This window comes from Stegostoma tigrinum, chromosome 6 (assembly GCF_030684315.1).
Source record: "Stegostoma tigrinum isolate sSteTig4 chromosome 6, sSteTig4.hap1, whole genome shotgun sequence".
NCBI classification, from domain to species: Eukaryota; Metazoa; Chordata; class Chondrichthyes; order Orectolobiformes; family Stegostomatidae; genus Stegostoma; species Stegostoma tigrinum.
The window spans coordinates 16,850,543-16,864,414 of NC_081359.1; the positions used below are offsets into that span (position 1 = coordinate 16,850,543).

General features: G+C 38.3%; 1 protein-coding gene across 1 annotated transcript in view; it reads right to left on the reverse strand.

Moving 5' to 3' along the window:
* pcca (propionyl-CoA carboxylase subunit alpha) overlaps positions 1-13,872 on the reverse strand; it is a 352,214-nt gene that overhangs the window by 215,990 nt on the left and 122,352 nt on the right. The window contains exons 7-8 of the mRNA XM_059646462.1: positions 4,754-4,885; positions 695-731 (exon numbers count right to left, since the gene is read on the reverse strand). Of these exons, the coding sequence (XP_059502445.1) occupies positions 695-731; positions 4,754-4,885 (169 nt within the window). The remainder of the gene's footprint in view (positions 1-694; positions 732-4,753; positions 4,886-13,872) is intronic.

The following is a 13,872-nucleotide window of genomic DNA, read 5'->3' on the forward strand; positions in this document are numbered from 1 at the left end:
GATGATACTTCAGCGTTGTTAGTCCTATGGCAGGTGAAGAACTGTACAAATAGAAACGGTACGTCAAAATAAAAACTTTTATTTATTCCACAAGCATGGGAATTACTACAAATTAGTTGGTGCAGGTATGCACTTGAACCAATCCCAATGTTGAATCCCTTATCACAGTTCAGTCACCAAGCAAAGGCAAGGCACTGTGCAATGGATGGTGGTGTTGGTGAGGTGGGGTGGGGTAATGAAGCAAGGAAACAGACATACGGCCCTTGGGCAATTCTTATCAGATCATCTCACGGCCAGTCGCAAAGTGGGACCCACCAGGTACTGAGATTAGAGATATTCCAATTTGACAAAAAGCATGCATGAATGCATCTCAGTCAGCGACAGATTAAGGAAATGAAAGGAACCTAAACAAATTAAACGGTCACAAAAAATCTTGGAGGGAATATAAACAAACTGCAAAATGTTAAAAATTATATTCAATAATTAAAATACTAATGCCAAAAACAAAGCAACTAAACAAATATTTCACCAAAGAGTTTATACTTTCTATTTATCCTCATTTTCCAAGATTAAAGTAGCAACAGCCATCAGTTTTAAAAAGCAAGTTGTACATATATGCAAATTACAGTTAGAATTACACATTCATACGTCTATAATGAAATCAGTGATATGATAGTTAAACTTAATACATTACCACTTTCCCTGGCAATTTTGACAGCTTCATCAGCATCCTGTAACAGCAGGAAAAAGACAAAATATAACTCCTGTCAACCTCTGTCTTTTCCCATCAAGGCAACAATTATATATTGTACCACTGACACTATGGACAGATTTTACATTACATTTCCAATCCAACCATGTTTCCTCACTCAAACAAACACAGAAATAATTTCACTATTGAAGATGATGAAAGCTTTTGCCACTGTTCTTCTAAATCCCTAACCTTTGGAATAATCTGGTTGAAACCTTAGCTCGTCCCTATTTTGTGAGATAACTCACCATTTGTAAGTATGCTCATTTCATAAGGTTTCTTCCCCCCCCACCAATAAATTGCCATTTAATAGAAATTTTCTCAAAACTTCGAAAAGAAGTAGTTAACACAAAAGAAGCAAAATAACCAAATCACCTGATAGTTCAACAATGTTACTCAGTGGATTCCAATGCTGTGAAAAATAGTTTTCAGTTAGTTGTGAAATGTAAATCACTCTTTGCAGTAACTGCCCACTGGTGTATGTTTATCATCAACCAACTAACTGTGCTGTCACCTAATTGACAGCAGGGGGAGTGGACTGTCTACAGTTCTGATGACAGTACTTGGAGCAATCATGCGCTCCTATGATTCTCAGTCATTTCGCAAATAAATTATTCTTGGAGACATTAACAGTCACTTTCACGACTTAACAAATTTGGCTTTTATTCCTTTCACCGTACACCAGGATGTTTCCTGTTTCTATTTATCCATTCTGATGGAACATGGAAAGCTACAAAAAAAATCACTTAGCAATTTGTTCAGAAAATACTAAAACAAAGTCCACTTAAAAGTCTGCAGAAACATTACATCTTGCTTTCTTTCCGGAAAACTGCTCTGAAAGGGGATATTAGAGACAAGAGAGGGCCAATTTAGTTTTGCCTGTTGGATCCATTTTAAGAAAATTTACAACGCTACAATTCTAAGCGTTAATTAACTGGGTTTTATATATTTCAGAAGGAAATTATATTTTCTGGGACTTGCTTTTTATTGGGAAGAAAAAACAGCTGAGCAGCAAAATGTTGGAAGAGGTATCTGGAAACCACCAGTGGTTAAAGCTACAGGGGTTGACTTATGAACATTAAAATGAAACTCAATAGTTTTTAAAGCTGTGTGCACAATATGATCTGACAACTAGATACCAATTGATGTTAAATACAAGTCTTTGACAAAATTATCTGTATAGCAACAGAAAAGTGTGCTCCTAGCTATGACTAAAAAAAACTCCTTACAAAATATGTATTACATATTAAAACGTATGAGAAGTAACAGAAAGCAAGTTAGAATGGGGGTGGGGAAGTTGGCAGAAATTTTAATTTCCTTTCATTAGCTTGTCTGCTCCACAAATCACTGCTTGTTAAGTTCAAAGCAAACCTGAAAGGAGTATCTGTTTAAGGTTCTTTACTCAGAATAATTGAGAGTGTTAACTGTTATGTTTTTCTAAGAATAACAATTTTCCTGGAGAACAAATTTTGTTTTAAAAGCTGATGACTTTACAAAACTCTCCAGCTACCTTGCTTCCACAGAGAGAAAACACCTTCTACCACTTTAGCTGAAGGGACCCCAAAAAAAATCAAAGGAGGGTAATTTAGGCATGTTAGTGGTTTCCACACATTGAGTTTCAAGTGCCTTTGTTCGACTCGATGACAGTTATGCGAGAATACTTTGCCTTAATAGCCACTCTCTCAGGAAGTGTTAAACCAGTCAAATGCAGACAATTAGAGCCTCTTGAACTCAATGCATGAAGTGAAGGCTGATAGCATTCCTCCATTTATAGTTAAGTGGAAACACTCTGAATTGTCTTTGCATTTGCAAATTGCATCTTTTCATTAGCATTCTGCTTTAACTAAGTAATGTTTGAGTTGTTTTGCTCCTATCTGAACTCCTAACAGGTAAAAAATACTTTAAAGATTTAGACAGCCCTCTAAGGTTGGAGTAAATTTTAGAATTAAACATACGTAAAGAGAAAAAACCTCTCTTTGGGCAAGGTGTGCACTGTCTTGGCATTACAGCAGGCACATTAGACTTTGTTGCAGCATTGTGGAGTCTCACTGCACACAAGTCATTTGGCCCATTGCACCTGTTTCATTTATTAAAAAGATCTATCCAATAATCTCAGTCTCCTCTTCTCTCAACATAGTCCCGCACATTTTTCTCTGCAAAGTCCAAATATTCAAGTCCAAATATTCATTTCAAAGTTATTATGAGTTCTGCTTTCATTGACTTTGCAGGCATATCCCAGATCAAAACAAGTTGCTAAGCAAAAAAAAATTTCCTCCATGTAAAATAAAACAAAGAACTACAAGATGCTGGAGATCTGAATCAAAGACAGAAACTGCTGGAGAAACTCATAAGAGAAAAACAGTGTTAACATTTGGACTTGTTGGGCCGAAGGGCCTGTTTCCATGCTGTAGGAATTGTATGATTTCCAATCCAGTGACCCTTGTTCTAATAAAGAGTAACTTGACCCGAAACATTAATTTTGTTTCTCTCTTCACAGATGCTGCTGGACCTGCTCAGTTTTCCCAGTACTTTCTGTTTTTGTTTCTTATCTCCTACGTGGTTCTTTGTCAATTGCCATAAATCTCTCCCCTCTGGTTGATGACCTCCCCTACCCGTACCACAATTCATTATTTGAAACAGTTTTGCTTGATTTTCTCCATCAAAACTCCTCATTATTGCAAGCACCTCTAACAAATAATCCCTTAACCTTCTTCCCTCTAAACAGAATGATTATCAACATACATGCAATCTTACCCAAATATGAAAACTTCTGTCAAAGTAATCAACTGTTACAATGTTGAAATTTTGTGCAAAAATAATTGTTAGCATATAACTTTTAACATTAATTACCTATTATACATTACCTGTGCCAGTTCTCCACTGAGGAATTTGTTCTCAGCAATGAGTGGATACATAAGAAAAGGGTCCAAGGATTTACAATTTCAGTTACAAAGTTAAATTGGAGAAGCTGGGATTGTCTTTGAATAAGAGAAGGCTGTGAGAAGATTTGTTAGCGGTATACAAAATCATGAGGGGCCTGGAATGAATAGATAGGGAGAAACTGACTGTGCTTGTCAAAGGATTGTGAACTAGAGAGCACAGATTTAAAGTAACTGGCAAAGGAAGTAAAAGTGGCATAAGAAAACTCTTTTCTCACACCACGAGTGGTTATGGTCTGAAATACACTGCCTGAGTATGAGGTGAAGGCAGGTTCAATCAAGGCATTCAAAAGGGGGTTAAGACTGCTGTTTTAAAAGATGTACGGTGTGAAGGGGAGAGGTTAGAAAATACACTAAGTCTATTGCTCATTCGGAATAATTCTGTGACTAGAGTAGCTGGATTTGTTTATATTACAGCAAAGTAGTAAATTGAGTAGAAGCATTTAAAGTTATAGGGCAATAAGACTTGAAAGGAGATTAAGATAAATCTTTTTCCACTGTGACTAGTTACAATCTGGATTGCACAGTCCAAAAAGGTGGTGTAAACAGATTAAACAATAAACCTTCAGAGCCAAGATGCACATTGTCATTTCAATGATAAGAACATAAGAACTAGGAGCAGGTCGAGGTAATTCAGCCTCTCAAGCCTGCTCCACCATTTGATACGATCATGGCTGATCTCATTGCAGCCTCAACTCAACTTTCCTGCTCATTCTTCATAAACCTTCAAACCCATTACTAATTATACTAATCAATCTGCATGGCTACATTTTGGCATACCTCCAGGGCAGGTGGTCTTTGAAGCTGGACCTTCTGGGCCAGAGGTAGGAACATTACCACTATGTCATAAGACCACTATGCTAAATGTACATACACTTGAAAAACATGTCAGGTCCAAGGAAAAGGGCAGGGAAAGTAGAACTAATTAGACAGATCTTTTTAAAAGCTGGCATACGCCAGTTTGGTCTATATCTGTATTAGAAAGCATGTTTCAAAATGACAATTCAAACACATCGGTCTTAATGAATGCCAGATTAATCTGACAGAACTCTAGAAGTCTCACCTTGACCACTCCATCAAAGCCAGGGATTGTGTTGACTTTTGCCTTCTTAGCTATTAGTTTGCTTTCAATCTTGTCTCCCATGGCCTGAATAGCATGTGTGTCGGGTCCAATGAAGGTGACACCTTCATCAGCCTGTGGAGATAATTAAATGTTTTAGATTTATAATAGCAACAAATTTTGCCTTAGCAACATGACAATCATATTTATAATACTCCATTATTTAGAAAATTATCACTTTTAAAATGCACAGTGCTTCAATTCCAAATGTTTCTGTCTTTATCATCAAACTGCTAAAGCAATTTGTACTTGCAAGCATGTTCTGATTTTAGTTCTATATTTTTGGTATTTGGCATTTTTCTTTTAGTTCTGAAAGAAATGTTCAGTTGTTATCAAAATAAAAACAAACTGTATTTCATAATGCTGCCCTGTGTCAGAATACAATGAAAGATTGTATTGAGTTCTGGTCAAAAGAAATAAGCAAATCCCAATAAACCAGCCTAACTGCAGACATGCACTCAAAATCCTTGGAGAAATTACTTGGCTGTGACAGGTTTCATACATGTTATTGCACCTTGGCAGCATTAAATTCACACTGAGAGCTAGAACTCAGTACATTTCAAAACACGACATGCATAGAACAGTTAAGTTGACCCGGGGTACGACTGCAGCAATCTCTGAGCAATCACTGTCAGACCTAATATTAAATATGATGCACAACACAGAGCAAACCAACAGAAGTCAATTCTTCAGGAAACAAAGTTCTATCTTACTGTTCATGTTCCTTTCCTGTTGATTTGTCATAACATTGTGTAGGATCTCAGCTGGACCACTCTTTAGAAAACCCTGATAACTTTCACACCTATTACAGAGGAAAAGCATTCCAAGGTGCTTTAGTGGTTCCCTATCAGACAAAAAAATGACACCAAGCCACACGAAGGGATTTTAATGTTAGCTTGTCAAAGATCTGGGTCTTAAGGGGGAGTTGCTCCTCAAAGAATTGGGGCATCAGAAAGATTTAGGGCAAGAACTTCAGAGCTTAAGGTCAAAAGAGTCAGACAACACTCCAAATGCACTGAGCCAGCAAGCGGACCCACCTTTGAAAAGCCCCAAATCACCTGGGAAAATACACTCGTAGGGGTAACCAAAGAAAGGTGACCCCCATAAATAGAACAAAAGGAAAGGACTAGAAGCTGCACCTCTATTTGCCAGTTGGTTGTCTTCTACACTTCCCGGGGAGCTTAACGGCAGGGAGGATAAGCGAGAAAGGGCCAATAATTGCAACAGCAGCCAGCACTTTGGAAAGTCAGCTAGCATCGAGTGATTTACTAGGGAGCCTTTTGCCAAGGTCTGGCAGCCCGAGAGCAAAGGCCAAGAACCACTTGCCACAAGCCTCTGGCTGGGATTGAAGAACATTTTGCCCAGGCGGCTTTTTACATATCCAGCAGGTCAGTTTCTTTTTGTTTAGGGAGGGGGGCAGTTTTATCCAGGGAATAGCAGGAAATTTAAGCCATGAAGGAATCTCCGATGAATGGTGGAAGGTGGTCATGTTAAAAGGAGTGAACAGGTGATGGAGTATGAAAGATGGAAGCGGGAGGAGGGTAGGATGCAAAGGGTAGTAATTGACAGAGGCTGTAAAGGAGAGCATTTTAAAGGCAAAATAATCCTCTGCTAATTGGGATCCAAGAAAATGTTAAATGATTAAAGTCAATGAATATTTTAAGACAAACATAGATTTTTAAAGAGAGCAGAATCAATGGTCATCAGGAGTAGATGAGAAATTTGAAACACAAACAGATCAGCCACAATCTTATTGAATGGAGGACCATCTTTAATCGTTGGAGAGGCTAGGACTCGGGACATGGTCTTAAAAATCGCAAAAACATACCTAGACACACAATTCAGAAACATTATTGCGCACAAGGGGAACTGACATTTGGAGTTCTCTCCTGCAAGTGGCAAATAACATCAAACTGAGAGACTGGAAAACAATGAATGTATGTTGCTAGGTCACAGATCAATCATGATTTTATTGAATTGCAGACTAGGTTCAAAGGGCTCAATGGTTCTCTCCTGTTCCTATGTTTCTAACACAATATCTTGGGAGTGCCCAGAACACTTGGGCTGATGTTTCCCAAATATCTAGCCTACTGAGAGTGGCTTTGCCTCATGCCTGGATCGGTTGTACACAAATTAAAATAAGGTTAATTGCTCCTATTGTCAACAACTCTCTTCTGGTTGCATTGTGCGACTACCATTGTGGTGCTACAACTATATTAGCATTCTTGAATAAATGAGGTGGGGTAGAGGTAATGAGTAAACAGTTCATCATTCTTGTTGCTTCTTGCTATCCACAGGCCTTTCCTCGGAGGGATATGAAGAAGACAACTTGAGGGAGCAGAAAATCCAAAGTGTCAGAACAGCAAATGCAAGGCCTTCCTCTTGCACCATCGGTGGTGCTATAGCTTGAGGCCACACTTGAAGCAAAGTAGCGGTTTGCTTGGTAAACATGTTAAACCAGAAACTAATCTTTTCAATTGCAAATTTTATTGCTGGCATTTCTCAAACAGAATAGCTGCTTCAAACATCCAAGTAACAGGACTCAAGTTAATGTTAATTCAAGAGTGCTAGACCATCACTTGTACAAAGGAAGAGGAATACAGTTGTTGAATTCAAAACTGTCTCGTTATATTCAATTGGAAAAGGGAAATGGATGTAGCTGCTGATTATGAGAAGATAAAGTTTAACAGTAAGTACTTGTGAAAGAAATGACATCAATTACTTAATTCTCTAAATGCCCACTAGTCCCACATTATGTGTCACAAGTATCAAAGTGTTTTATGGCACCTTTTTATTACAAGTTTTTCCCTATTGGCATAAAGTGTTACCAGCACTAAGTCAGTAGGTGCAATAGATTATTAGTTCTCAAAATATTACAATTCTTGCCTTTGACTTAAAGGAGTTTGTTAACTTGCATCCATATAGAGCTATCTCCTATTTGTGCATAAGCTTTTTTGTTCATGCATAATGCCTCAGAGTTTTGTGTCCATGTGAGGTGTTCGGATGTTGTGTGTATTTATGGCCTAGGATTGCCCATAATCACGAGTTTACTTTCTGCTTTTTACATATATTATTTCGTCACAGATCTAAATGTTGGAACAACTCCAACACAGCTGAGTCAATGATCCAACCTTTGGAATGGGTCCATCACCTGATGCCCCAACCAAAAATGCCTCAACATTGCCAGAAATAACAAGTCACTCACAGTCAATGAGGCTCAGTGGGTTACATGCTCACATTTGGTCAGAGCATAGTGCATTCAAGTCCCACTCCACAGACTTGGAGCACAAATATACAGGCTTGACAGTCCAGTGCACAGAGGGTGTGCTGCACTGTTGAAAGTGCCAATTTTTGGATGCAATGTTAAAAAGAGGTCCCATCTGATTTCTCAGGGTATGCGAAAAATTCTCTGGCTATTATTTTAACAAAGGAGCTATCAACCCCAGTGTCTTGGGCAACATTTATCCTTCAATCATTGTCACTAAAAAAAAATCAGACTATGTGGTTATTATCATTTTGATATCTCTGAAGTGGCTCCAACATTTTAGCAGTGACCACTTTTTAAAAGTACTTCGTTGGCCGTAAAGCTCTTTGGGATGTTCTAAGGTCATGAAAGCATTATAACATGAAAGATTCTTTCTTTCAGGGAGGCAAAAGTTTGCAGTGACATTGTTTTGTTGAACCATTTGCTTATCCATTTACATTTTTTCCATCTGTGTTTGGTTGCCAACGCAAATGGATTCAACAGCTCAACCCCCACCAGCCAAGCTTTCCATCCTAGTTACCGGATGATCACTGTTGGTCACGCGACTAGAGGAGGAGCAGGTTCAGTTGCAACCTCTCTGACTGTAAAGGTCAGTAACATGAATTGAAGACCAGGGTCCAACGGGGTCCTCTTACTTTACTCAGAAATACTTTAATACAGCTTGTGCTCCAACACCAAAATAACAGTGCCACTTTTAACACCAGCCATGTTTCTGATCCCCTAGAAAGAACACCTCTTTAGGCTCAGGAGCTTTTTATGGCCAATAGGTCATTTTTATTTCATGATGACATAATTACAGTCAACAAGGAGACAATCTTTGTGTCATTAGTCTGAGTTGGCTTAAAAGCCTTTGTCCAAGAGATGAAAGATTATCCCAACCACAACATTTTCTTGCACAGTTCTGGCCTCCATATTAAAAACAGGATTTCAAGGCACTGGAGAAGGTGCAAAAAAAATTTTCAATTTTTAAACTTTCAGAAGGGTTAAACAGGCCAGGTCTCTCTTGCTTAGGAAAATGAAGACTGAGGGGTGACCTAATAAGTCTATAAAATTATGCAGAGATTTGATACAGATAGAGAAGAAACTGCCACTGGTGTTGGAGACCAGAAGTAAGTAGTCACTAATAAATTTAGTTGGGAGTTTCTTTCGTGAGAGTTTCTTTAGTAGAACTCACTATCACAGACAGCAGATGAGGCAAACAGGAATCTAGGTAAAAACACACACAGGAAAGGAACAGAAAGATTTGCTGATTAGGTTAAATGCAGAGGGATTGGAGAAGCTTGTGTGGAGCATAAACATCAGCCTGGATGTTGGGTTGAATAGCCTGTATATGTGCTGTAAATTCAATCCAAATGGTTATACATTGTTCATATTTAACTATTACGCAGATCAGCAGACTTTACAAAATGTCAGGTTTGCTTTACTGGTTAAACTTAGAGCAGCATTAACAGATGGACACCATACATTTTTTTAAAGTATTTAAATAATATTCTTATTCACCACTTGATCTGAGTTTTAGGTAGTTAATAAGTACCAGCATCCACTGACCACCCCCGCCTTCCATACAACCTACATGCCACATAAAAATACATTTTAAACATAAAATATTCTCATTCTGGCCTTTTATAGCTGTTTAACTTTAATTAATTATTTGATGAGCACACATTATGCTTAGCTATCAGTGTTCGTCAAATACAGTATGTTATATGCTTTTAAAACTATATTCCTTAAAAGATATTACCAAAATTTTACATCAGGAAGTTACTCATTTTTCACTTGGGAGCCAAGTATTTTGGTCTCCAATTTATAAAATTTCAATGGCTCTTATTGCAAATCAAAAGCAAAACCGATTTATGGAAATCAAGCATATCTGAAGACCAATACATTCTTTAAAAACCAAAAGAACTGCGGATGCTGTAAATCAGGAACAAAAACAGAAGTTGCTGGAAAAGCTCAGCAGGTCTGGCAGCATCTGTGAAGAAATAAAATTAGAGTTAACGTTTCAGGTGCGGTGACCCTTCCTCAGAAAATGTTAACTCCGATTTTTTCTTCACAGATGCTGAGATTTTCCAGCAACTTCTGTTTTTTGTTACATTCTAATAAATCTTGCTGAAAAACCTTTTAAAACTGCGTGCAAGTAAAAATTTGCAAAACTAACCACAGATTCGCAGACATATGACGGACCAAATAGCCGCCTCCTGTGCTGTCATTCAATGATTTTAATTAGCTCTATTTGCAAATCACACACAAGCAGAGATTCTGTTCCAGTCTACACAAAGATCAACCAACAAACACTTGTGTTTCACATTAAATAAATGGTCAAAGGAAAGGATGCAACTAAGAGTTTAAACAGTCAAAATTTAATTACAATAGGTCTTTGCATGTAATTCTGAAGTCAAGACTGAAATTCATTTTAAGACTAACAGAGAGGGCATCAGAGACAGTAGACTCCAAATAATTAATCAAGCTTTTAACACCTTGCCATATGCCTAGCTGTGCTGGACAACAGTTACCGTCACTTCATTAACTGTCTCTGTTTAGCTTGTTTGTCTTAATATCCTCAGCCTTGTTGAAATGCAACTCATTTAGAATAGATATAAACTGCTAATTAAAAGCAGATGTCATTTATTACCCAAACACAGACATACCGAAACTCTGACTCAATCCTCAACTTTTTGCCAACTTCGCACCACATTGCAACAAGCAGTGAACTACATCAACACAGTTTTAAATAGTCCTTCATGATATTAGGAATTGCACTAATGAAACAACTCTTAAACAGGCAAGTAACGAGTCACATCTCTGCTTGTTGGCTGAAGTCCCCAGGGTATGATGGATACAGAAACTGGTTCATTCTCTGCAGTGGTAGCACAGCATCTCCATCTGTTAGATTTGAATTGCAGCCCACAAAAGAAATCAAAATCAAATTCATTCAGTTTTGCAAAACAACTCAAATTCTTCTATTCCAGTTTGTGCACTAACACTGTAGATAACTCTCATTTAGCTACTAGGCCACTACAGAATATCCTGTTCAATAACTTGGACTTAAAAATAAAATTAAGACATGCTTTCATAGATCATTTTTCTGAGCGTTAGTGGTGTGGTGGTAATGCCAATGGACTAGTAATTCAGAATACCAGGCTAATGTCCTGCGGCCGTGAGTCTGAATCCCATGATTGCAGATGGTGAAATCTGAATTCAGTAAAGAGTCTGTATAGCGGGTTTTGAGAAGATTTGTAGCTCAGGTTGAGGTTCTGCATGTAAGTTTGCTCGCTGAGCTGGAAGGTTAGTTTTCAGACGTTTCGTCACCGTTCTAGGTAACATCATCAGTGAGCCTCCGACAAAGCACTGGTGTTATGTCCCGCTTTCTATTTATCTGTTTGGGTTTCCTTGGGTTGGTGATGTCATTTCCTGCGTTGGTGATGTAATTGACCAACCCAAGGAAACCCAAACAGATAAATAGAAAGCGGGACATAACACCAGCGCTTCGAAGGAGGCTCACTGATGATGTTACCTAGAATGGTGACGAAACGTCTGAAAACTAACCTTTCAGCTCAGCGAGCAAACTTACATCCAGAAGAGTCTGTATTATAATGCTAGTCTAATGATGACCAAGTAGCCACGAAAAATGCACCAGGTTCGCTGTTGTCCTTTTAGGGAAGGAAATCTGCCGTCCTATTTGGTCTGGCCTACATTTGACTGCCACATCCAGAAATCTTGACTGCCTTCTGGGCATTTAGGGACAGGCAATGCCAGAAATGTCCAGATCCCATGAAAATAGTTTTAAGTGGACATTTAAAAGTGTTTTGCAGTCAGTACATTTGAAGTGCAATGGCTCCTGTGATGTAGGAAACAAGACAGCTAATTTGCACAAGACAAATTCCCACAAACTTCAATGCAATACTGACCAGCAAATCTGTTTTTGTGATGGCATTTGAGGCATCAACATCAGTCCAGTATGCCTGGAGAACCTCCCCATACTCTTCTTACTTGCTACAACTGTGATGCAACTGCATACGAAGGTATAAAATTTGAAATAAGCTTTTAAGTTACTATGACACAATTATGTCTGGTTTCTTACTTATTTCTTTCCACATTTGTATGATCACAACCTGCAATGTTAGGCACAAATAATTTCACCAGTAGATCAGAGAACGTGGTGACGTAAAAATTAACTGAAGATGTGTCATTACAAGCTATAAGGCTGCATGATTTCCCCATACTTGTACCAGCATGGATATCCTGATGATAAAATCCCAGCTTCAATCAAAATATGGATAGTTTTCTGCCCCCAGTCAGCAGATACATAGAAGTATCATTATCATCCCTGTGATTCGGGAAGATGATCCTCTGCACAGTTTTCTACTACAGTCAGGTTTTAGAGTGAACTCCTGTGTAATGCACGTTTTCTCAAACCAAAAAGCAATATCCAAGTTTAGAGAAGCTCAGAACAAAAGTTCTAAAATATTTGCTTTATCTATATTCTGTTTGCTAAAACAAAATTATATTCATGAGTTTTCATAAAATTTCCGTGCAATTGTACCAGAAGACCAAAATTGTTTCCAAGTCGTGCCCTTGGTATTAGTGATCAATTCAGACATATTTCAGGCCCTCAGGGCAGGCCAGACCAGACAAAGATGTCGAGACCATGCAAGTGATAATCAGTTCAGGAGGTATAAAGACAATAACCAGACAGACAGGGTGTGAGGATATTCATAATCCAGTACGCTAACAACAGATGAGCCACACGGAAAGTAAGGAAATTCTCAATACAGTCACAACACAGCATCCTGCTGAGATGAATAATTTGTGCAAAATAATAGTCAACAGTGTGCACAATTATACCACAAATGGTACAACACAGCATGAGGCCATTCGGTCCATCATGGTAGTGCCGGCTGTTTAAAAGAGCTACCCAATTAGTCCCATGCCCCTGCTCTTTCCCCATAAGCCTGTTAATTTTCTTTTCAAATATGTATCCAATTTCCTTTTGTAAATTATTATGATCAAATCTGTTTCCTCCAACCTTTCAGGCAGCACATTCCAGATCATAACAACTCACTGCATTAAATGAATTTTCATCTACTCTCTGGTTCTTTGGCCAATTACCTCAAATTTGTCTCCTCTGGTTACCAACCCTCCTGCCAGTGAAAGCAGTTTCTCCTTATTTATTCTGATCAAAACCCTTCACATAAAGGAACCGTCAACACTTAGTACTTACGAAACCTACGAAAGTGGATCCTTCCTGTCGTTTTGTGATTGTACAACTGCCTTTACCTTTAACCATATAATTACATTCATACTAATTAGCAATATTTTGTGTAACATGCTTGGCATGACTTCATTTTTAGAGTCGAGGTGTTAAAATAATATGATGCTTATGGTCTTATCCTTTGATCTGTACTCATTAAGGAGCATGTTGGAAACTTACTAGTCCCAAAAAGACTGGGAAACTATAAATTTCAAGATGAAAGATGTTTGAGGAAATTAGTCATCAGTCTGACAGGCTGAGAACCTGTCCACAGTCTGCGACACCACTATGAGTCCAGTATGGGGTTCAACACCCGAAGAGAGTGAGTTTTTCTTTAGGGGAAACGCAGTGTGCTCAGAAATACCAGTTTTTTTAAAAAAGTCAGCAAATAGCATCTGAATACCTTTTTTTGAAGTTCCTCCCCTCCCCCCCCCCAGTCAAAATAGGTAGGGAGAGGGATCACAAAAGTGTTATGGAGGCTGTAAGATATTGTTTACAAAACTGCTTAGCTGCAGTAGAGAAAGAATGGAGGAGGCTCTTGGTAAA